Below are 26,437 nucleotides of genomic sequence, written 5' to 3'. Positions count from 1 at the left end.
GGCGTAAAACATATGATAGTATGGACAGAAACTCCTATGTCCAACTAAGGAAAAGCTATCACTCCATTATAAAAAGCGCCAAAAAAGAATTTTACACCAAAGCCATTAATGAGGCCAAACAAAAGCAAAAAACCCTGTTTGCAATAGTGAAGTCTTTCACTCATCCTAAAGCCTTACAGTCTGAAATACCTCCCTCTCAAGATCTCTGCGACCAAATAGCAGACTTCTTTGAAGAGAAAATTAACCTCATTCAGAAAGATTTTCCTCCATACCAACATTCCCAGTCCCCCTTCGCTCAGGAACAAGAAGGAAATACCACTGGTTACCTAAAGACTTTTTCACAGGTCACCCTAGCACAAACCAGGGAAGTCATTCTAGCCTGCAAGTCAGGCGCCCCCTCCGACTCCTGCCCTCCCAGAATCCTTCATCAACTGATTGATACTGTCAATCCTATCATAAATGAAATAGTAAACACCTCCCTCAGCACTGGTGGTGTCCCGAGTGCATGGAAACATGGCATTGTTAAACCTCTAATGAAAAAACCAAACAAACCCCCTTCGGACCTGACTAACCTCCGCCCAATCTCCCTTCTCCCAGTTTTGGGGAAAATCACAGAACAAATAGTCTACAGGGAACTCAAAAACCATCTGGAAACGAACAATATTCTCCACCCCCAACAATCAGGCTTCCGCCCCCAGCACTCAACTGAAACAGCCTTGATTGAATTGACTGACTCCATAAAACTTCTCCAAGATCAAAGAAAAAACGCGGTATTAATCTTGTTGGACCTCACAGCAGCGTTCAACACCATCTCCCGTCTTATACTTCTGGACAGACTTAGGGATATTGGCATCTCCGACCTGGCATTGGACTGGATAACATCTTTCCTAACTGAAAGATCCCAATCCATCAAACTAGGACCTTTCGGCTCTGTAGAGAAAAAGATTTGATCAGGAGTCCCACAAGGCTCCATTCTAAGCCCCTTGCTTTTTAACGTTTACCTCGTACCCCTTATCTCCCTGATCGAATCATTCGGCATCACTGTTACATCGTATGCCGACGATACCCAACTCATAGTCCCACTAGAGGAGAACTCTACGACTGCCGAACAAAATCTAACAAGCTGCCTGAAAGATGTCTTCATGTGGATGGAAACTAACCATCTCACAGGTAAGACAGAGATCCTCCCCATGGGGAAAAACGTCAACTTCTGTCCTCATCTCTGGTGGCCAGAGGATTCCACAGCCCCCCCACCCCCCAGACCGTCGCAACTGCAAGAAACCTCGGAGTCACTTTCGATACTGACCTATCCTTCGACAGCATGTCAGGAAAGTGGCAGGAAGCTGCTTCGGAATCATTAAATCCCTCAAAAATTTTTTTTTACTTCCTACCAATAGAAGCCAGAAAGGCGGTAACTGTGGCGCTAATTCTTTCGCGCATAGATTACTGTAATGGTCTACTGGCAGGTGTGAAAAAAGCCATACTCAAAAAACTGCAGAGTGTTCAACATTCGGCTGCCAGGCTGGTGCTTAAACTCCTCAGAAGATCTTCTGCCTCCACCGCTCTAAGAACCCTCCACTGGCTGCCCTTGCACAAAAGGATCCTCTTCAAGATCCTAATTATTGCTTTTCGGACATTTAAGCACACTGGCCCCAAGTACCTAATCAGACGCTATCCCCACTACAACCCCCAGAGGACTCTGAGATCCTCTAACAATAACCTTCTAAAACTAGCTAACTTCAACCTAAAAACTAAAGGTGGTAAAACTCTTACCCACCTATCCTCCAAAGCATGGAACTCTATGCCCCAACATCTGAGATCCCTGACCAAGGAAAGCCACTTCAGGAAACAACTAAAAACATGGATCTTCAGCCTATCTGACGAGTATGTGCGGGACACCATCTAATCCTGCCTAAATTCAATTTTCTGCACACTGTCCAGTTAGCGCCAGGATGCTTCTTCCGGAGCGACAGCCGCGCTTTACAAATGCCAATACCAATACCAATCATCCTTGGCTAACTGCTGATGTACGGGATTATTGGCGTGGGAAGCAGCACAGCGCATCTATGGTACTTGAACTCATTCAGGTTCTGCTTTCATGCGAAGGCCTCAACCCGTTTTGCATGAATTCAAAAAAATATGTAACCTTCCAAACAGATTCAGATTTTGTCTTTAAAAACGTGGCTTTTGTGCCCTGCAGTGACCCTGAAAAGTTAAGTCTTACTAATAAAACTGTGGTATGCTTAGGATTTTAACAATTTGTTTGTTTGTTGCAATGCCATAAATATTACTACATCCAATGGACACTGGCAAATTATAGACACACTTTTCTTGGTGTATTAAATGTCTCCCCCCCTCTGATGTCGCACCTGCATTCTGCTTCTGTACAAACGTCTTCAAAAACACAATCCTTCACTTACTCTGGAACACATGCCTTATTATCAATTGCTAATGAAAACTGAGGGCCTTTTCTAGATGTTGGGTAGAACTGGATATCTTCCAAAATGTAGTAGATGTCTCTTTCGCCACATTTAGAATGCCTGCGACAGCCACCCAACTCTAAAAAAATACCCTATCTTCCAAACGATTGCTGGCTAGAAGTCAACAAAGTCCAATGAGGGCTGACTACTTTTTGGGTAGAGCTACAGGAACTGCGCTCTTCCTGTTAGAAAAGTCTTCCAAAATGTGTCAGTATGGATCCTGTACCCACGACTTTGGGCCTGGCTGCAGATTGCCTTCAGTCGCTCTTCATCCTTAAAGGCAATAGTATTTGACGGCCTCCTGCTGTCTGATTGTGACTAGATTGGCGGACTGACACTGTTTGGTGGTGGACAAGGAGGATTGTTGTGGTATTACAGGATTTTAAATTGACAGCAGTCACCTGTAGCCTCAGATTTCTGATCGGCAGGCCTGTATGCCTGCTCCACCTCTGCACATATTCCTTCATGTTCATTTACTGCATCTTTCTGTTAGTAATAACCGCAACTGCTGTCCCAAGTCAGAGCAGACCTTTGCATTTGTGTGTCTCTACTGTTCAGTGATCTTTGTAGATCCTTTATGTGCACAGGGCAAAATGTGGAGACCGGCAGGCACTGTAGTCTCCAGCTGACCTCATGCATTGAGCAGGAGCAGTGAAGCAGAAGCTAGTTTTTTCGTGTTCTACTTTTTTTGTGACTCCCATTTCCGCACAGCTCCAGCCTGTTCCATGTTTTCACCTATTCAGATGACTCCCCTCTTTCCCAACGTGGGTGGGAATGCATCTTCTCTAAACCCACCGTCCTCTCTCCACATGAATAACTGCTCACTCTGTGCCTTCCACACGGCAAAGGTAAGAATGGCATATGTGTGCAGAATGTGATTGAGGGTGGGCAGAGCCCGACTAATCATATATAGTGTGGAGGTGAGCATGCTGAGTGAGATTTTTAGAACTTGGTGGAGGGTACCCCGGGATAGGAATTTGTGTGAGAGGTACGATGTGCAGGATATGAGTGCATATTATGATTGAGTGTTGGCTGAGGATGTATAGAAAGGTCTACGCAGTGCTGTTAATATTGTGTGTGTGTGTGTGTGTGTGTGTGTGTGTGTGTGTGTGTGTGTGGATATGTGGATATGTGGATATGTGGATATGTGGATTGTGGCTTTACGCTTGCTATGTGTAAGATGTGCAGACTGAGTGATGGCTGAGGGTGTGCGGGTAAGGCTTACATAGTGCATTGACGCCAATATGCAGCGTGCACCTCGCACTGCGCCTTCACTTGTACAGATCGTGGTTTTATGTCTCCTGTGATGCATAGAATATTCATTTGGATTGAAAGCATGACTGAGGACTTGAAGGGTGTAGCTAAGGGCCCACAAGGTATAGCAAAGGGGAATAGAGAGTGAGTGGGTCAGAGTGTGGGTTAAAATTGAGGTCGTTCTCCGGTTTTAGTATTCTAATAATGTGGGCTCGTTAATATTGGTGTGTGCTCCAAAATCTGCGTTCAAGGATTTTGCTTGTCTATCACAAAGAAATTTAATTTACAACATTAGTTTATCCAAATATTAGTTTTCAAGTATGGAATTGGAATCCCACCTTGCCCCCGCCCTTTTTGTGTGCTGGCTGAAATTCAAATGTAAGGACCTGATGCACAAATCAGAGAAGAACACTTACATTTTTTTAACACAGTTCTTGTATAGCATGTACTTTGCCCGAGGGCATTAGAGCGCTTTACACATGAACCAGATTAGTTGTAAATTGTCGTTTTTTTTTTTAAGGAGCTGATTATTAAGTAATTTGCCCAGGATGATAGGATGGTGAGCCGGGGCTGGGATTCAAATCTTGTTCCCAGTTATAAAGCTGACCCCTCTAGCCATTAGGCCACATCTTGCCTATACTTACTGCATACTTGCACAGAAGCCTGGTTAGTTTATTGCCTTTTGCGACGAGTGAATTGGAGAAACTTTCCAAACTAAAACTGGTCATATAAATGCGACTTTCTTTGAAGCAAAGTTTAGCCATTAAAAATGCTTAAGGAGAAGCAAACCAGGAAATATGCAATTATATTAACTATCGACATTTTAAGCTAATGAATCCTCACAATCGGCAGGACTCTAAACTTGCTACAAACAGAGCATCGGGTGTTAAAATAATACTGCTTTAAGGTCATGAATTTGAAAGTAAAGATAAATTACAAGTATAATTCCCTTTATCTTTGTTGATCTCTGTATGCCACTGTATTTGCTGAATGCTTGTACATCTTTAAGTAATAAGTAGTTTCAGAACTAGATAATCGCATATTTCTGTCTCTAATTTTTTTTCCACTACATGACTTTCCTGCCTACTGTTGGCGGGGTAGCAAGCAAAATTTAGCTTTTTAGGTAGAAGTCTAACAGACAGCCCAGTAGTCTAGTTTGCTAAAGACATCTTGGGAACATTCAAAAAGCTTCCCTGGGAATACATTCCACCCGTTGCTTACCATTGACTTTGTGGTTTGTAACTCATTTACACTATAAACGACTACCCTCTAAGCCACTTCACTCTAAACCATTACACTAAATGCCACTGTGCTCTGCTCCACTTAAATCTACACCACTCTATGCCACTGCATTCTACTCAGCACCACTCTATGCCACTCTACTCTGCACCATTGCACTCTACCGTGCACAACACTAATCTACTCCACTGCATTCTACGATGCTGCATTTTATGTCGATTGAATCTATGCTTCAAAAGCAAAGGTAGAGAGATAGGACTGTGAGATGACCGTCCGTGTCCCTAACTAAATATTGATAACCAAAAGAAGACGGCCTGTTGCATTAGCTGTCTGACGTTTGTGATATGCTGGCACCTCAAATGTTTGTTAATAAAACCCTAACACACCAACCTGGTTGGTGTCATGCTTCATCATTGGGTCCCAGCCAGGTAGCCGAATGCTACCTGGCTGTGCTGCAACACCTGATTACAGTGGAGCGGGTATTTGAGGTTGTGTGATGTGATTATGTGAGTGAATTTACTATTAAAAATACCTCCAGAATACTGCCTTGGTATTTTATTCTTGGAGTTCTGGGGTATGGTTAAAATCTTTAGAGAGTGGATAATATACTCCGAATACTATGTGTAACTGTATATATTAACAGATGGTCGACATGTTTCAGCCCAGTGGAAAAAATAGTGGGCTTTCTTCAGGACCTCTCCAAAATGGTGAATATAAGTGAATTAGTGAGTGCCAAAAGTTTTACCACGTGAATAGCATTTTTTACACTCGTGCTAAGGAGTGTGTATCATGCGTAGAGGACTGATCGTTATATCGTCCTTCTCAAAATGTAGAATACCTGTAAGGGAAAAATACATATAAAAAAACAGTGTTTTAATGGGTCCCATTGAGGATGCACTATTTATCGCCCGTAATGCATACGTGATATCCACCGTTTCGCATTCATAACCAGGATATCGGCAGTACCAGTGATAATATCCAGCTTCTAGGTACTAGCCAATTTGTCAGACTATGGTGTATACTCACATTGTGGCATGCACTGAAACAAAAACAAAACAACGAACGTGATCTTTAACTAGTGCATAAGACAATGTACGTCCATGCAGTGTAACACAGTATCAGTCTATGCTGTTTTTGCTGTAAATCTAAACGTGTCAAGTGGTACCGTTTATTTAGCATCACATAGTTTCTGCCAAGTGTTTTTAAATGTTTCATGCAAATGAGCACTTGTATAGATCCTGATAATTACATTTGTCCAGGATTAAGCTTTCTAATCTTGTCCCGGGGTTGTAGGCGAAAGAAGCTGGCCTCTGTGGATCATACTCTGTACAGAAATAAGGGGAAACCGTAAGAGAGGAGTAGTTGGTAAAAAGTCGACATTCCAAGATAGTACGTTGTGAGTTGTAAAGGAGGTACATATTAACGCAATAATATGTGCTCTTAAATCGTTACGTAGTAGGTGGAAGGGATAGAGCGCCGTCATGTTCTTGAATTATAGACGACATTGTTAACGGCATTATTACTGGAATAAGTTTTGTGATTGACTATGGGGTGTGGTGGTGAAATACCGATGCACTCGCGGGTATAGGAAGTGATTTTAACGAAGGGCTCTACAAATGGAGAGTGCAGCGGTAAAAGACCGTCGCACTCCCGAACGACCTTACTTGAAATCCATAGGGTCTCGCCGAAACACCTAGTATGGGTTCCCCGGGGCAAAGGCTGGCGCTCCGTGTGCGCTTACGGGGCACTATTTGATGCAGGAGGAAGGGAGAACACTTCCGGGTTGTTGACGCATCATCACGTCAGCACGTGTAGCGCAGGGATGTTGTTTTGATCTAGACTGCTAACCTAGTAGGTAGCAGAATGTGACGGATTCGCGTGGGGCATTAGTCCGTCTAGAATGTCGCAGTGTATGTAAAACTACTACTGAGCTATATATACTTGGTATAATTAAAATGATGAATGTTGCTCGTAAAAAATATGGAAAATTGCAATTAATACATTATCATGTGCCATTTATCACATGGTGTGTTAAAAAACATAGTGGCCATATGTGATGTAGTTGAAGAAGTATATTCACGAATGGCCATAGGTATGGAAGGTTCAAGGATTGCAGTAGGTATCATATTGTAATGTAATGTAATGTATGTGGTCTTGTAAAGCGCACTGCTGCCCTGAGGCGTCGTGGCGCTGTAGAACGCTGGGGAACCCGTCCTGGCTATCCCGGTGAGATGATCCCTACTGGGTATCTCCAAGGTGAAACCAGGCATCCCCGGCGAATGTGGGGGGCCGTTGTAGAGATTAGGCAAGCTAATGCCCAGATTTGCCGAGTGTGATCCCTGGTTAGAGTAGGCACCGAGGCGAGAATTATCGAGTCCGCTGACCCTGGTCCACGACTCTGCCACGTCGGGATTTGAACCCTGGTCCCGGGCCGCTCTCTGCTTCCGGTTTCTGCTTCCGGGTCTGCTGCCTCTAACCAGTGAGCCACACCACACCACTTGTTAGGTCCCAAATGTGGAGGAGAGTCCCTAGGTATTGGGGCCATTGTTTGCCATTGTATGGTTGGGTGGGCTTAATAACAGGAGTAAAAACTAATCTAGCTATGGACAACCCCTATGGAGTACTGGAATGTGCAGGCCAATTAAATGTTCAAAGTAATAATTAGTGTATTATCTGTGATTGAGTGAATTCCACGGGATCTGATCGTTTAATCCTTGGATGTGTGTTGACAAACCATAGATCCATCTTTGTTCCTTATCAAACAGGTTCTGTTGGATGTTGTTGCTGTTCCAATCTAGTTGTTCTATGACAACCTACTCCATGTCATTCGGAATATGGTTTGTTTCTAGAAAGTGGTTGGTCATCGGTGATATGTTGCGCTTGCAGCGTATGTTGCTTCTGTGCTCAACAATGCGAGTCTTGACTTTGCGAGTGGTCATGCCTACATACCGTAAATTACAGGGACAAGTTATTAGATAGATGACGTTTTGGGAGTTACAGTTTGTGTGTTTTCGTATAGTCCAGATTTTGTCAGTTTCCAAGTTCAAAGTTTTTGTGGTTACAGTCAAGTGGCATATGCTACAGTCTCAGCATTGGTGGTGTCCTGTGACTTTTGGTGGGCCCCATGATCTGGTTACTGTGTTTTCTTCCCGCAGGGGTTGTATAGTGTAGTGTGTACTAGATTGTCTTTTAAACTCCTTTCTCTGCAATATGAGAACAGTGGTTTTTCCCAATTGAGGGATCCTGAATTGACACTGGTCAATACTCAATTCATTTGCACCTGAAAGGCTCTGCCTGCCAATGTAGAATCCCCACCTGATTATGCACCAGTTTAAGCATGGGGGTCACATTTCCAAGCTCTCATATGAGACTAATACCAGCATTTGATGAACTGAAATTGGTTCAAAAGAAATTTGGAGTGCTCTAAATAAAGTGCATTTGCATAATATAGATGCAACCCAGCACTGGTAGCCCACCTGCGGATCTCAAGAGTCGGGTTGTGAAAAATTCTCTAAAGATCTGCAAATTTAAAGAAGCAGATATTGATACTGCCTTTAATTAAGTGGCAAAGGACAAGTTGGAGTAAAACTTAAACCCAAAGTTCTAAATTTTTTATGGGAGTAAAGCAATTTAATTAATTAATAAGACTGGGCTCCATAAGTTCTCCCAACTGCATATGTCTATAATCTTAGTTATGGTTGGAAATCCAACTTTTTTAAATCTCCTCTGAGACATTCATGCCCGGCCCCAAACCTCAGATTTTCTGGAAGATCTGTGTGTTGTCTATATACTTGCCCTAAATATTGAACTGGTCAGCCAAATCGGTGGATCACTTGGAAGTAGCATGAGATGAGAGGAGATTCAAGGAGATGTTAAAAGGGCTTAGAAGAGGGACAACTTCATATCGTTTAGTCAAGAATGACCTTTACCCTATGGAGTGAGTTCAAACTACCACATATGAGCCAACTGTGGGTAACGCTTGGCCTGTACATCGCAAAACGCAACATTGCTAAGTTATGGGGTGCAGAACAAGTGCCACAACTGGACCAATGGAAAAAGGACATGGACTGGTGCATGATTGCCGAAAGGGTTGAATATAAGGTCCGAGGATGTCCCAGGAAATGGGACAACATCTGGAAACCTTGGATTAGTTATATCTTTCGCCACTAGAGGCAGTCAGAGCCGACAATTGATTTACTGAGATGCTACATCGGAGCACCACTGCGAAATGGCAACATGGAGATGGGCTGTATGTAGGGGGAGGGGGACTGACGCGTCATGAGTATTCGATGAAATGGTGTTTAATATTACTCCATATTGTGAACCATTACAAATTATAATAAGATTAAAACGGAAAAAAATGACCTTTAGCCATGCCCTAGCAAGATATTGAAAGTCTATGGATGTTTAGTCAGGATAGTACAGTCAACAACATACATTTAGATCTGAACCCCTTTTGTGCTATACTAGATCTCAAGAAAGGGTTTGTTTCAGTTATAGTAAAGGTACTAAATCTAGTCCTTCCTAACTTGGAACATCACAGCAAACTACATATGCATAGTTTTTTATTTTTCACAGTTTCCTTTAATGTTATTTCAAAACTCAATTGCCTGTGAATTTGTTTACAATTGCAATGAAATCATTGGTTGTGAGAATAGGGATGTTTGTGGCTCTATTCATTCTAATGTGCCTGTGTATGTGTGCGAAAGCAACTGAATGCTCTGCTTTTTTCCTGTATACTAACAAGTCTTTCTTTTTCTTTCAAACAGGCGTTTGAGAAGTTGCGACATCAGTCTGTGTCTTGAGAAACTAGCTTCAGTGGGTGCTGTTTCTGTGCACGTGGCTTCCGGTGTGCGCTTGTGGTTCACCCTCCGCAGCAAGACAGAAAAAAATAAATAGATTTAAGAAGAAAAGGGAGCAGGTTCTTTGGGCCTGCCGTCGCAAAATGACTGAGTTCTTTGTGTGTTTTAGTTGTTGCATTGGGGAACAACCACAGCCGGTAAGTTAGTTATTGTTGTATTTATCACTTTGCAAGTTTAGTAGTAAAACTATGGTTTTGGTACAGTGATCCAGATTCAAGAAGTTTGAACTGTGCATCTGGTGTTTCCTTAAACGTATTACCAGTTTATTGAAACTTGGGGAGAAGTAGGTTTTAGAAGGAGTATCCTGCTTGATGTGTGGACAATCTCGGGGAAACTCCTAGTTGATTAAATGGTTGTCTTACCGGTCCTAAACAATGCAATGTGTGCTAAAAATTGTCCCGCACTAATAACGCGTTCCTTGAGAAGGACAAATAATATAAATGTTTCCCATTCAATAAAATCCCCCAGCATCCATCCAAATCCGTTGGTCAAAACTTGATTTTAAAAGCGCCTGTATTGTTGCAAGCCCCTTCAATGCTATTGATGCTCTGCGAGTAGACTACGGTTATACACTGCTTTGGGCTGCATCCTAGTACCTAGCAGCAATTTGGGAACTAGTTCCCCCCTTCTAAATTGAATAAAGGGGCAATGTCATGTATTGCAGAAAAGAGTCCTCACTATTTGTATCTGTGTCCAGAGGGATCGAATATAATGTCTTGTAGTACTCTTTGAATATTTAATTATTTGCATATACATTATCCATTAGCCACTCTTTTTGAGCAGATCAGTTGTCTGTCCAAGGTGGTACACAGCAACCAGGCCAAAATTTACCCCTCTTTTGCTTTCATGGCGTTTTCGTTTTTTTGTCCTCCTTACAAAGAACTCAACTAAATCTGTTGACCAATATTAAATAATCTTTGTGGTTGGCACCTTATGTGCACTTTATAATGAAGTCACTCGCCATTATGTTTATAGTTCCTTAAGTTTCCTCTCATTAAGACCTGGCACATAATTACCTTTTAAACACCATATGCCGTCTTGAGACACAACCCTTTGTCATAGAAGAAACTAGACCAGTCTCGAAAAACATACTCCAGGGTCTGGAAGGGAGTCTCTGCGTCAAAGCACTTGAAGTCTCCAGCTGCGTCCCGAGAAAAACATACTGTAGGATCCTTAGACAAGGACTCCATAATGGCAAAGACCCTCGAAAGATCCAGGATGTTGAGAGCTCATCAAGGAAAGGAAACATCAACGTCGAAATGAGGGGTCGAAATCCGAAAAGCATGGCCCACCGCCAGCCTTATAGGGGCCTTCTACTGCAAAAAGAAAGGCTGAAAGTCTCTCTGCCGAAAGACACGTGTCCGAGATCGAGAAGAAGAGGAAAAGGCTCGAAGTCAAAATGGGGAGTATTTTACAGCGAAAGAAGGATTTCGCCAAAAGCTTAAAACAATTCAAGATAGCGCCGAAGACTTCGACGGCAATCGAGAAAAGCGTAATAGGTTTAGAGCGTCCCTTGATTGCCGAATCTCAGAGGAACAGGAAGAGGCATTCTTTTTCATAGAAGAACAGACTTACATAGGATCAGAAACCTCCCAGGTCCAAGAGCTGCAATGGCAAGACCTAGACAAAGATTCCAGTGAAGAAGCTGTTGACACCTATCCTTTGAGGCCTTCTCCACCAGACGATATTGGTTGTACAACCAAGTCATTAAAAAAGCATCAGATACCTATGGAGTAAAACTCTGAAAAGAAAAACCCCCGTCATCCTTTTTGCTGGAAACTCTAATGTAGCCAGAATCAAGGAACCAATTCCTTCCTATGCTGCCAAGTGTGCTAGATCAGAGAAAGGAAGCATTTAAACAGCCTGCCAAAGGTAAGGCAGTCATGCCTAGAGGCGAGAAAAAATACAAACCCTCCACGTATCCTGATTCCATCAAGGAGTCATTGACTGCTGACTCCATCATTGCAGCCACGGCCAGGAAGAAGGCTAATGTACCAAGTACTACTGGGCCACCACTACTTGAGGAAAGCAAGAGAATCGATCTCATGGGCAGGAAGGTCGAGAGAAGTGCGTCAAACCAATGGCGCATCACCAATTCAAATGATTTGCTCAACAGACAACCAAATGATTGCACTCTGAACACAATACACACCCCAAAAACATTAGGGTGAGGGCCCCAAAATGACAAGACACACACAAAGAACCAGTTCCTCCTACATTCTACACCAGTAGGAGGCAGGCTAAAAAACTTCCCCCACAAATAGAGAGAGATCTCTTCAAACAAGTGGATAATACCGTACAGTTACTGCATAGAACTAATCAAATCACCTCCAAACAGAGGCCCAAGGAGGGAAGTACATTCCAGAAACTACTCAGCTACTCCAAGAAGTACAAGACCTTTGGGTGAAGGAGGTATAGATCTAGTGCCACACAGAGAAATAAGGAAAATTACACCACATATTTCCTAATTCCAAAGATAGACGGAACACTGAGTCCTATCTTAGATCTGAGGTTCCTCAACAAATCTATAAAGACTCAACGGTTCAATGTGTCAACCCTGCAGGAGGTGATACCACAGCTACATAAAAGGGACTACATGGCTACAATCGACTTAAAGGACGCCTATTTACACATCCCAATGAACAACAAGCACATAAAACTCTTAGGATTGGTGATCAACAAGTCACACTACCAATTCAAAATGCTAGCATTCGGTTTAAAGTCTGCACCAAGGGTATTCACAAAGGGGCCGCTTACCTAAGAAGGCAGGGAATCCATTTATACCCATACTTAGACGAGTGGCTAGTAAGTGCAAACTCGTACGCACTGTGCCTCCTGTTGGCTAAAAGGGAGGTTTCTCTGTTATGGGGCAGTGGGAAAGCCCCCACACTGCAGGCGTGGCTTAGAAGCTTAGCCTTCTGTAATGTAAACTGGGAAGAATATTCCACTCTGCCCCCTAACTCGTCCCAGCCAGTGGACATCTGGGGCCCATATAGGGATTACATTGCCAAGCAACAATCCGATTCACACACAGACGGCCAGCGGTATTGTTCCTGAGGGGGTTGGCTAGTCGTGAGGTTTGGAACAGTTGCCTATATGTTCGATCTACCTTTGTTACATGCCACTGATATCTTGTCTTTCCCCAGGATGTTTATAAGTCGTTAACTCCGAACATTGAATGTCTTTTTATTGATTGTGTTTGACTAATGCCACTGAGCTCCGCTAATAATATATTGTCCCTTTACATTTGTAACTGTATGCCCTTAATACTTGATTTGCTATGCATGTTTTTTTCTTTTCAAATACTGCTGATGCAATACTCTGCAATGTACTGCTTATTCTGCTGTTATATGGAAAAATTGGATAAATAAAGCTTTAAAACAAAAAGGGGGCAAACTCGTACAGAGCCCGCAACAACATATGCATGAAATAATGGAGACACCATACCAGCTTGGTTTCTCCATACACTGGGAGAAATCTTCCCCAGAGCTTAACAGGAGAAGGTGTTCTTGGGGACGAAGAAAAGTGCAGTTGTGGGGAAGGTGTTCCCAGGCGTAAAACAAACAGTCTTACTGAAGAAACGAATGGCTTCTAGCACAATGGTCATAAGCAATAGGTAGTTGAGAAGATCTAGTGGTTGTCACGCAAAGGATACAGGAGGAGATATTATGGTGAAGCAAGTCAAACATATCACAAGGGAGACCTTTTACACAACCAACTCCAACAGTGACCATAACTACAGATGCCTCCCAGATGGGATTGGTAGCTCACAGTAAGGTGAGTGTGGACAGATCAGGATGCAATACAACACATCAACCCCCTGGAATTAAAAACTGTGTGCTTAGTCTTAAAAGCCTTTCATAAATCAAACCATACAGATACCAAGTTTCTTCTAAAATCCAAAGACGCAGGCAGAAACATCATTGTACACTGGACACTAGAAGAGCAGTGATGTATTCCATTGAAAGAACGAAAGTACCCAGAAATGCAAAACAACTCTTCGTACCATTTGTAAACCGTTTGCTTGAGAAACCAGTAACCAAGAACACAATTACAAGATGGATGGCACAAACCATACAATTGTGCCACAAACTGGCAGGAGAAAAATTATAAAGGACCCCACGGGCTCATTCAGCAAAAAAGAAAGGGGCAACTATTGCCTTTCTAGCCAACACACCACTTCAAGATATTTGAGTGGCAGCAACATGGTCTTCAGTGCACACGTTCACAAAGCACTACTGCGTGGACATCCAAATGAATAAGGAAGCACAAGTTCAACCCAAGGTCTTGCAACATCTATTCACAAACCAACGCTCCTCTTCAACCCTGCGACCACAGTACTAACAAACCTTTACAAAATCTATGCACAAAATGTGAATCCAGAAAAGATTCACGCTGCAAAACTTATAATTTCTTACCTGTTAGTGTAGTTTTGCAGAATTTTCAGAGAGGGTTTTGCTCGAAGGGTCTGGGCATACAAAGTCAACAGACAATAGTAAACAAAGTCGATGAGAGGTAAGCTGTATGGCTTTCACCATGGTGGGCCAGCCTCTGGGAATCCCTCTGAAACACTCCCTCCTCAGCAACTCCGATCGGAGCACAACAGCTGGTCTTTTCCACCTTGGGAGGAGGTGGTAACCGCAGCATGCGCGTCGCTGCTCGTTCCCTAGCCAATACTCCATGGGCATTAACTTCAGAGAAAAGGTGGGACATGCAGCAAAGGTTAGCCATTTGCACACTACCATTTTTTAATGACCCAGACAAAAGCCAATTCTAAGCAAAGGCGGAGTCTGACCCCACAAACCACATACAACCCATCGCAAGCACTATTGAGGCTCGACATAAAAAAAGGAAACCAAATACAATTCCAGACCCAACCACTAGATGGCGGAATAATGCAAAGCATGTGAATCCGAAAAATTTTCAAGATGCAAAACTACACTGGCAGGTAAACTATACGTTACTATTATACACATCTACAAGCATTTGGTGTGAAGACATTGTGATGTTAGGTAATTTTGTTGCGCATTCAAGTGTTCTTGGATGCAAAATTCCTACAAAAATTTATGTTGCAGAGAAAGGTTTCTACTTAGATGTCTGGAAGTATCTGGCTAGAATGGTTTTCATACTCAAACCGGGAAGTAATCAGCCACTTTTTTGGGCGAAATACCTATTGCCTCAGTTGATTTATCTGAAGGTAATTTTACTTGTGAGATCAATGGTATTCTTAGAAAGCATAAAAGCATATTTGAGTATAGAATAGGTTGTGTTAAAGGGGGTGTTCATGACATAAAGCTCAAATATAATGTAGTTCCTGTTAGGCAAAAAGTTAGACCTGTTCCACTTAGCGTTAAGACCAGTTAAAAACACCACAGGATGGAATGTGTTAGGATAGCATAATTCAATCTGTTTCTTCTGAAAGGTTTTCAGCTATATTTTTTGACCAACTAAAAGGACGCAAATTTGTGTTAGTGGTCCGACTTGAGATCACTTACCAAGAACATCATGGTGGATTGCCATCCATTGCCTAAGATCCAAGAAATCCTAAGGGCAATTGGTGATGCTTCCTTCTTTTCGATCATTGGTCTCAAGTCCGCATACAGTCAGGTAGCACTTGCATCTAAATCACAGGACTTGACAAGGTTTGTTACACCCTTTTGGTGGCGTAACATTTTTGAGACTACCATTTGGGCTAGCGTCTGCCGCAAGTGTTTTTCTGAAACTTATTGATTTTTTTTTATTGAAGGGCGTCCAGGGTGGAAAAGCATTTCAGGATGATATCTTGATTTTTGGCAGAAATATTGTTAAACACAATGCTGTACTTGATAGATTTCTAAGCATTTTAAGTAGATATGGTATGACTGTCCAAGGAAAAATGCAAGTTTCTTGTTCAGGAACTTGATTAATGGGACACACTGTTACATCTGAATGTATTAAGCCTAAACAGGATTTGATTGATGCTATCCATAAGGCACTGGCTGATTAAGGCTCCCTGAGATCCTTTTTAGGTCTCAGTGAGTATTATGCAAGGTCTGTGCAAGAGTATGCTGGGTTTGTGGAACCATTAAGATGTCTTTTAAGAAAGAATGAAAAATGTATTTTGACTGATCTGCATGAAAAAGCATTTTGGGAAATTAAAGATTTGATTATAAATGCACCTAGTTTGCATGCTTTCAATGGTGCTGATAAGTACGCAGTCGTTGGATGCTAGTTTTATTTATTTATGGCATTTGATAGAGCGCACGGCTACCTCCCACCGGGGGTGTCCCGGCGCTAAGGACAGGGACATCAGTGATTAGGCAACTAGCAGCGTGAGAACAGGTATGTTTTTAACTTGGATCTGAAGAGGCATTCTGATTCGGTAAGTCTGAGGTCCAGCGGCAGGGAGTTGCACAGCTTGGCGGTGACTACCGCAAAAGTTCTACCACCTCTTCTTGAACGATGGAAACGGGGAGGAAGTATGAGACTTAGGTGGTTGGATCTTAAAGAGCGGGCAGAGTGGACCTGCTTCAGTCTGTCTCTGAGAAAGCGTGGCCCATGACCATTGAGCGCTCTAAAAGCTAGGACCAAAGCTTTAAACTGTATGCGATAGGAAATTTGAAGCCAATGAAGATTCTTCAGGTAAGGGGAGATAGAATTCCGATAGGGGACATTACAAATCAGTATTGCCGCCGCATTTAGGACGACTTGTAGTCGATGCCAAAGGTATGCAGGAGCCCCTACATACAGACTATTGGCATAATCCAAATATGAGGTGAGTCATTTGAAAGATAAGGGGAATTTTTTGTAATCCTCTTTAGTTTGCCAAAACAAGCAGATGTGACCTTTTGGATTTGGGTTTTAAATGACAGTTCATTGTCAAAGTAGAGCCCAAGGTTCCGGGCAGAGTGGGCGGGGATAGGTGGTGGGTTAAGCTCAGCCGGCCACCATGTAGACGTCAGCAGGGGTGTTTTTGAATTGAAAAACAGAACCTCAGTCTTATCCGTATTCAGTTTTAATGTGTTAGATGTCATCCAATCCACAATTTTAATAAGGCAAGATTTAAAATTGTCAATCCCCTTGTCAGAGTGGTCTCTAAATGAAAGGATAAGCTGAGTATCATCAGCATAAGAGATCACTCTGACACCACAACTCTCCACAACCTTTTCCAATAGTGACATGTAGACATTCTGTACGTCTTGGAGCTGTGCTCACTCAAGGTCATGATGGCAAAGAACGTACTATAGCTTTTAGCTCAAGAATTTGAGTAAATCAGGAACCTACTATTGCACCATTGAAAGGGAAGCATTAGCCTGTGAATAGGCTGTTGAGAAATTCAAGACTACTCATTGGGGGCACTTTTTCGATTTGTTTATGGATCATAAACCTCACATATTCCTAATGAGTGGTAATAAAACAGGTGCAGCTTCTTCTAGGTGGTACAATTATTATCCAAGTTGCAGGAGTACACCTTTGATGTGAAGTACATTCTAGGTGGAAAATATTACAGAGCAGATTGCTTGTCAAGTATGCCGCTCAACTTAGACATAGAGAAGGATTTGATTCAGGAACAGGAGTGAGCAGTGTCTGCTGGTGATGCTATAGTTCATTCTTCTGGAGCCATTACTGAAGAGGAATGGGTACAGCATTTCAATAATGATGTAATGTTATATTAAGTTAAAAGATGTACTTGAACCCTTTCCGTGCGCACGACGGCCGTAAGCTGTCGTGCGCTACGGTGCTCGTGTGCGCAGGACGGCTCCAGGCAGTCCTGGCACCAGAGGGATTTCTTTTTCATCTCCAAAGCTTCGGGATCTGAGGAAGAGCTCTTCTCTGCAGTGCAGCAACTGGGGTTGAGGTTGGTAGAGTGCTCTGACGTTTGCGCTACTCTTTCCACATGCTGCAGCTTTTTAGTTGATGCGCACCAGCAAACTACGCAGTGCTCACAAGGGTACAACCTCCTCTTTACCCAATGACTGTTAAAGGATACTCAGCGGGGGCAGATCCAAGACACGCTGCCACCTAGTGTGAGGAGTGTGTTCCCTTTTAAATCATTCAAGACGTAATCACTACAGTCCCCATCAAGGTGGCTTGTGGGAGAGAATTGTGCACTCCTCAGTGTAAAGTGCAAACTTAGTAAATGAGGTAATGCTAATACTTCTGATTGCGTGCAGATTCTGGGTGCTTGCACAAAAATCCAAATGCGTTCTACTAACACAAGCTGTGTGGGACTTGACAGGGCTGTTTTTTGCAGCATTTGTCTTTTCTAAGACATAGCTACATATGCATTTTTTCTTTTGGTATAATTTTTATTTTTTTAAAGAAAAAAGAACTTATACACAAGGCAAGAAGACAATACATTCGGACATGTGTTCAAGGGGGAGGGCAACTGCAATACAATATAATACATACGTCATTAATGCAAGGGGGAGGGCCAGTGAGGAAACAAATCAGCGATCATAAAAGCTACACAAGACTTGGAATGCCGTTTCAGGGGGAAAGAGAAACCTCCGGGGTCTCAACTAATGGAGGGGTGCATATATTTCCACGGTAGGAGTTTCACTGGCTCCAAATTTCATTCCATTTCCTGGGTCAACCCCGTGCCACATACACCGTCTTCTCTCTAAACATACACCAGTCCATGTTCTCCTTCCATGCCAGAACCGTGGGCGGCCGCTGGGAGCCCCATAACTGCGCGATGTCTCTCTTAGCAATCATATTCCCAAGGGTCCCCCATTGCGTTTGTGCCACATCATAGTCATTCGGTTCCTAGACATTCAACAGGCACCGCCTAGCTTCGGGCAATAATGCCACCCCGTGACTCTTTCCATCACAGCATGTACACGATTCCAGAAGACCACCACCTCCGGTCACTCCCAAATTATATGGAGGAAGGTTCCAACCAGACCACAACCACGCTTACACAAACCGTCCACTGAATAACCCATCTGAATCAACCGCGGGCCAGTGACATAAATCCGATGTAGGATTTTAAGTTGAACTAGTCTGAGACAGGCCGGAATCCCGACCTCCTTAGGCGAGGATAGTGCCGACTGCCAGTCCTCGTCATCCAACTCTAAACCATCGCTGGACCAAACCTCCCTGAGCCGCACCAACAGATCCGTTCGATTATTAATCAATTTCTTATATATCAAAGAAATAGTGCTGTCGGGTACGTAGCCGTCAAGCACCCGATCTTCTTGTGGGGAGGATTCGGGGATGTCGGTACCCTCAGGAAAAACCGAACTCAATGCGTGGGTAATCAGTGCATAACCGAAGAATTCCCCATCACTCAGCTCATACTCTATCTTCAGTACCTCGAAGGTCTTGATCTTACCCTTGACCCACAGATCACTCGCCCTGCTGATACCAATCCTATCCCACTTTTCAAATCCTTTCGTCTTCCATAGGCAACCCAGTCTTTCAGAAGCATAAAGCAGAGTCGCACGGGTCAATCGATCCCTTCATCCCGTTGCCGCATTCGCATCGTGCCACACTCGTACCGCTATCTTGGTGGGTCCCGAGAGTTCCCTTCCCGCTGCCTTGGCATATAGGGCCCTGTTGTAGTCCCCACCCGGTAACAAGTACTTATCCATCTCGAATGCAGGGTTAGATGCTGGTCCATACATTCCATGGTTAATCGCTCCCAACTGAGAGGCCCAATAATACCGCCCGATATCCGGAAGTGCTATACCTCCGTCGTACCAGGGAAGCGTGAGCTTGGCGAGGGCAATACGCGAGCAGCCATCCCAGATCAATCGTCTCTGTAGACTCTCCACCTCCCGAAAGTAACTCGCAGGAATGACATCAAACTTATTTTGGAGAGCGTATAGAAATCGCGGTAAGGACATCATTTTAAAAAGAGCTGCACGCCCAAGTGGTGAAAGCGGTAGCCTGAGCCAGCCCGCAACGTCCGACTTTAACCTCTGAAGAGGAGGGAGTAGATTAAGATCATAACGAGCCACGGGTTCTAAAGTTATAAAAATCCCCAAGTATTTAAATCCCGTCTGCGACACCTGGATGGGACATCCGCGCGGTAAAGGGGGGGTATCACCTGAAAGCACATACACACAGGACTTGGACCAATTGATCACTAGGCCGGAGTTCCTTCCAAATGAGGTAAGCACATCAAACAGTACATTCAACGACTTGCGAGGGGACGTGAGGTACAACAAAATGTCGTCTGCATAGAGCGATATGCGATCCTCGAAACCCAGGGTCAACTGAATACCCTTCATCGAAGGCTCCCATCGCAGCCAGGCAGTCAAATGCTTTAGGGCAAGGGCGAAAAGAAGTGGGGACAACGGACAGCCCTGCCGCGTACCCCTCCCAAGAACAAAAGGCTTAGACACTCGACCATTCACTACCACCTGCGCCAATGGCTCCTTATACAAATGTTTCACCCAGCCAATGAAACCAGGGCCGAAAGCAAATTTCGTAAGAGTGGCCCAGAGGTACGGCCACTCCACAGTATCAAAGGCCATCGTAGCATCCAAAGAAGCCAAAATGGCCGGCTCAAGCAGCGACGCTGCCCTCACGAGAACACCGTGTAAGCGCCTCCGGTTAAGTGCTGTATTGCAGTGCGGGATGAAACCGGACAGATCCGGGTGAATCAAGTCACTAATTACGTTTATCAAGCGGTTTGCCAGCAACTTAGCGAGAATTTTTGGTTCGGCGTTTAAGAGCGAAATGGGCCTATAGGACTCACAGCGTTCCCTTGTGAATCACCACGATGGTAGCAAGACGCTGATCACGAGGAAGGGAGCCGATGTCTCGTGACTCTAGAAACATATCACGGAGATTCGGCGCCATTCGGTCAGGACGCAACTTGTAGAGTTCTATGGGAAGACCATTAGGGCCCATAGCTTTGCCCGAGCGCACAGAGCAAATAGCGAGGGCCACCTCGTCAGCTGAGAATGCATCGTCCATTAGGTCCCCATCTGAATCCGACAGGCGAGGCAATGCAATGTCACACAGCAACAGGTGGGAGTCTTCCTCCGGTCTATCGGAGACTGGGGAATTCACGTTTCGGAAATGTTCTGCGAAACACTCGACAATCTCAGTTGGGTCAGTCACACACACTCCATCAGGTTTCTCAATCATAGGCACCACATGACTCGCCCTCTCCTTTTTATCCAGCCAAGCAATCTGTTTCCCTGCCTTATCTCCCACATCATACAGTCTGCCCTGTTGCTCTCTACTCATCACTTTGGCAGCATCTGTCACCAGGGCCCTATAATCCAGTTGTTTGAGGCTGAGGGCATGGAGCTTGTTACGAGTCACACCTAGTTCCAAATCCTTTTTTAGCTCAGTTATTTCAGTCTCTAAACGGACCACCTCCTCGTATTTACTTTTCTTGGCACCAGCGATTAACAATAATGCCTATCCTCGGATGACCGTCTTAATGCCTCCCACAGTGACACAGAAGAGGACACGGACCCCTCATTCTCAACAAAATACTGATCCAGGGACTTAGTCAACTCAGCACGAATTTTGGGGTTACGAAGATACCAGGGATTGATCGGGGCAACCCGTCCCGCGACACCCATATCCGTGCCGATTTGGAGCCACAGTGGGGAGTGATCTGATATACCCCGGGCCAGATGCCTAATCTCCCTGACAGAGGAGGCCTGCACTGCCGGCATCAAAACATAATCTAGTCTAGAGAGACTGCTGTGGGCTCTGGAGTGGAAGGTGTATTGTACCTGTCCCGGATGCATCAACCTCCAACAATCTACCAGACCCAATGTCTCCAAAAACCCACTTAACTAAGACTGTGACCTGGTGAGGTCTCTGGGGGGGTAGCGATCTACACTGCCGGAGACAACCTAGTTGAAATCTCCGCCCATCACCAGGATACCATCCGGAAGCCCCAGCACCACACGCCCTAGATCAGCAAAAGTCGAGGCCTGTAAACCCGGCGGGACATATACAGAAATCAGCGAGACAGTCCTCCCCTCCCACCTCCCCGTGAGAACAGCGTAGCGCCCCCTGTCATCAAGGATCATGTTGTGTTTTTCCAAGGGGAGAGAGTTCTTGACCAGGATGCCTGCCCCCCTAGAACCAGTAGTGAACCCAGAGTGTACAGCAAGGCGATATCCTCGCCGATTCATGGCATGACAAGTGTTTCCAATCAAATGCGTCTCCTGCAACAACACAACATCAGGGGAGAGGTGTCTCAGCGGTTGCAACACTACTCCCCGCTTTATCCTATCCCCCAACCCATTGACATTCCAACACAATAGTTTCAACCCACTACCCCCCATCCCTGAAATGAATGCAGAATCCACCCCATAGCGAACACAATACCCAGATCCAAGAATAAAACAATACGTTGCCTTGAGAAAAAATGAAACATACCCAAACTCCCCCTCCACCCCCCAACATTAACCCGTTACAACACCCCCCACCCTGTACCCCTGCATTAGACTCAGAAGCCATCCTAACTTGCAGTGTGACTGTCGCCCTAACATTAAACTAGTCTACAAAAAGAAACCCAGAGGAGGAAAGAGTCCCACTCCCCCCGCCAACCCCGGGTGTGCCACCTTAAATCACATTAATATGAATGACACCAAACCAAGCTGTATGGTATGTTAATTGTTCGGAAATCAGGAACCACAATGTCATTCTTGCTCCGGCACGCCACCCTCTGGTCCACCTGAGTGCTCCGTTTGATCGCTCCGCCTTGGTAGTGTATCCAGCCAGTCACTCACTCTCTCGGGGCGATCAAAGAAAAACATCCGGTCCTCATATTCGACACGGAGCCTGGTTGGAAATAGCATTGCATATTTCAAGTCCATGTCTCTCAACCGTCGCTTCACCCCCTGAAACTCCGTCCTCTGCCTCTGAACGAACTGGGTAAAGTTTGGGTAGAAGCTCACCGTTGTGTTTTCAAACTTCACAGGGCCGCCCACCTGCGATGCCTGCAGGATAGCGTCTCTGTCTCTAAAGTTCAAAAGTCTGGCGATAATCAGCCTCGGAGGGGCACCCGGCTTCGGCTTCCCACCTGGAACTCAGTGCGCACGCTCAACAGCAAAGAATTTACTTAGGCCTTTATGGGCGAGGTCATTTAGGATGAGGTCCTCCATAAGGAGATCTGCAGCTGGATTTTCCGATTTTTCAGGGACCTCAATAATACGTACATTATTGCGTCTGGCCCGATTTTCGAAATCCTCCAGCCGACGAGCCATGAGATCGTGGGAGGATCGCATATTGCCGACCTCCGTCTGTAAGTCTGACACGTCGGTCGTGAGGCTGGAGGTCTTCAGATCCAAGGATTTGACCTTCTCATTAGTTTTCGATAAGTCTGCTCTAATCAAATTGACGTCAATGGCTACGGTGTCGAGCTTAAGGGCGAGAGCCTCCTATTGCTGGCCAATGGAAGTCTTAATACCATCAATGGCGCCCATGACATCCTGTAGAGTCAACTCGGTCGACGCAGCCTGGTCTTCCCTTGCCTCTTCCAGAGTCCTATTCGTACCACCGGGAACTCCTTGGGTTGGGTATAACGATCCATGACATTCGTTTGAATAGTTCCCCCCCGAAGAGGCGTCTTGGTTTTTCGCTTCTGGTTGTCGGGCCTGCCCGCCATAATGGGCAATGTGCCCCCGAGGGGCCTGTGAGACCTGGTGAAAATGGCCCTTCGCGGTTAATCCACCGGAGACTTCGAAAGCAGGCGCCAGCAGCTGTAGCTCAACACCCAGACACTCACGACCGTTGGCACACGGTGGATTCACAGAGTTCAGCTAGGCCTCGGGCAACCAGATTGATCTTGAGATAGGATAAGACCAAATACCCAAAAGCAGAACCGAAAGTTAACTCCAAGGCAACGAGCAGAGCCCCGCGGGCCGTTGTTGTTCAACTACTGCCTGGGCATCTCAACGACTCAAGCCCCAGGCGTCGCCATGGGGTGGGCCTCAAAAGTTCAGGCTGCCGTAATAGCGGTTCCCGAAGTCCGATTCGATTTTTGAAAGCAGCTAATCTATAAGCTGAGTTTCATCTCCAATACCCCGTCTTCGTGATCAGGATATCGTTCAGAATATATGCGGGAGGTGGCGAAGGTCCCGGGAGCCCTGTGCTCACGCGGCCATCTCGGATGCGCGCGAAGCTCCTCCTACATATGCATTCTTGAGATGAAGTCCTCAATAGGCTTTGGCAAACATGCATATACATATATTTATACAGGGGCATTCAGGAAGCCCTCTTCATGCAATGATCTCTTGTAGTGTCATTCAGCTTTTACTGGGACTAAAGTATGAGAAACAGGTCCACCTTCTCAATCCACTGGTACCTTCCTGTGTCATTAAATACTTATGCAAGCGTCTGGCACTCCAGCATACACTGGTATAGGGCCCACCCTTGATGCAGTCACTATCTTGGAAATTGCTCTTGTAAAACATCCCAAGAATTTCACCTTGTGTTTACATGGGGACAGGAGGGGGGGGACAAATCTTGGAAGGTTTTTTATTTTACCTACCTGAAAACATTTCAAGATGGCCACCCATGCATGAGGATGCGTGCAGGCGGAATTGGTTAACCACATTTTTTTGTTGTTGTTAATTTAATAAAACCTACGTTTGAATTGGCGGGCCATGTTTGTTACAAGAACTATTAATAGTGGGTCGCTAGTCCATGAGCGTGCATGTATTTAAGTGTGTTCATCTTTAAAAGTTGTGTAATAAGTTTTACAAAATATTTTCTAAAGAAATTCACATTGGAAAATCCAATAAGTCTGCAGATGCCACACCTTTTGGCTTTGACAATGCTTGTTTTACGTTGAATGTAGAGTTTGTCTTCACACAAACAAATTGATTCTGCATTCTACCCTGATGTTGGCAACTTGCATGATTTATTGCTGGTGCAATAAATGCCCTGCCAATATCTGAGATTGTGAAGTCCGTTTGAAAGTTCACTTCTTTATACTGCTTCCAATGTCACAAGGCTGTCCTAAAGTTTGCAGTACTATGTAAGCTGATGCTGCTTTTTACCTAGCCTGTGTGAATGGCCATAGATGGTGGTGACATGGTATGTGTTGTTTATGGTTTGCTTCTAAATGTGTAAATTCCATTATCAACGTCAGTGCTCTTCTTCCATGGCACAGTTCTTTTCATATCCCTTCATTCATTTTCTAAATTTTTGGTAAGGTTGAAAGCTGAAAATTAGACAGATCGTCTCTCAAGATATGGCACTGGCTTCATTCACAGTGATCGATTTGAGCTTCCAAAAGCTAATCGGTTTTTCAGAAGTGCATCATTTAATTTCCAGTATCTTCTTTTCAGATTTATTAAGAGTTTACACCGTGCAGGGCAGCATGCAAAGTTGCTGGCCTGCATTGCATGAAGTGTGCCATATGCAAAAAGAAAAGGCTCGTTTTGTGCATGAAGAAAAGGCTCGGTTCTGCTCTCTCCATGTGATGGCACACTTTGTGTTGCCTAATGCCAACATAGAAACCATTGTGCTGCAATGCAGGGATAACTGCTTTGTAGTCAGAATAGTTTGTGTAGGAAGGGGGTACCTTCCTGTAGGTAAAAAATATATATCCTTTGAGGTTTTTTCCTCTTTGCATGTGTGATGCAGAAAGGAAATAAAGATCTTTCTCCTTGTTACGCAAGCACCAGGCAAACGCACCTCCTCAGCTCCACGCCCTCAGCCTGGGACGACTCCTAGTGGCCGACCGTACTGGGAAATGCACCAACACCCACCGACCACGCGCGCAACCTAGGGTTCATCCTCGACTCAACACTCTCCATGACCAAGCAAGTCAACGCCGTCTCGTCCTCCTGCTTCAACACCCTCCGCACGCTCTGCAGGATCTACAGGTGGATCCTCACAGAAAAAAGAAGAAAGATCACCCAGGCCCTCGTCAGCAGCAGGTTAGACTACTGAAACGCCCTCTACGCAGGAACATCGGCCAAACTCCTGAGACGACTACAACACATACAGAACACCTCTGCATGCCTGATCCTCGGCATCCCCCACCGCAGCCACATCACACCATACCTGAGAGACCTGCACTGGCTTCCCGTCAACAAGAGGATCACCTTCAAGCTCCTCTCCCATGCACACAAAGCACTCTACAACACCAGACCGGCATACCTCAACAGACGACTCACCTTCTACACCCCGAACGTCAGCTCCGCTCCGCCGACCTCGCCCTCGCCACCTTCCCTCCGCATCCAAAGAACGGCCACCGGCGACAGATCATTCTCCCACCTCTCCGCCAAGACCTGGAACACCCTCCCAATCGGAACATCCTGGGACCTACTAACCTTCAGGAGGTTACTCAAGACATGGCTGTTCGAGCAGTAGCAGCACCCCCACCCAGCGTCTTGAGACCCTCACGGGGGTGTAGTGCGCTTTACAAATGCTCTGATTGATTGATTGACGCAAACTCTTGTCTACAACTTTGTAAACATGGGTTTGGTCTAAATTCGTAGGTGCGTGAACAGGAACACCCACGCACTGCACATGAAATGTCTACCTGATGCAAAGTAACACGGTCTCCGCAATGCTCTGCCTTTCCATTACTTTTTTCCCTACAAAGCTTCACAAATAGACAATTGCATTACTTTATAAAAAACAAAATAGATTTTTCATTGGTCTGTGTGAAAAATGGAAACAAAT

General features: G+C 44.8%; 1 protein-coding gene across 1 annotated transcript in view; it reads left to right on the top strand.

Annotated features, from left to right (window-relative positions):
- Positions 1-26,437, top strand: part of LOC147733683 (CDC42 small effector protein 2-B-like) — a 194,431-nt gene that overhangs the window by 43,719 nt on the left and 124,275 nt on the right. The window contains exon 2 of the mRNA XM_086958255.1: positions 9,743-9,972. Within this exon, the coding sequence (XP_086814381.1) occupies positions 9,919-9,972 (54 nt within the window). The 5' untranslated portion in view covers positions 9,743-9,918. The remainder of the gene's footprint in view (positions 1-9,742; positions 9,973-26,437) is intronic.

Source organism: Lissotriton vulgaris, chromosome 2_1 (genome assembly GCF_964263255.1).
Source record: "Lissotriton vulgaris chromosome 2_1, aLisVul1.2, whole genome shotgun sequence".
NCBI lineage: Eukaryota > Metazoa > Chordata > Amphibia > Caudata > Salamandridae > Lissotriton > Lissotriton vulgaris.
Note: the sequence above shows the minus strand (reverse complement) of the source record. Positions and strands in the feature narration are given on the sequence as shown.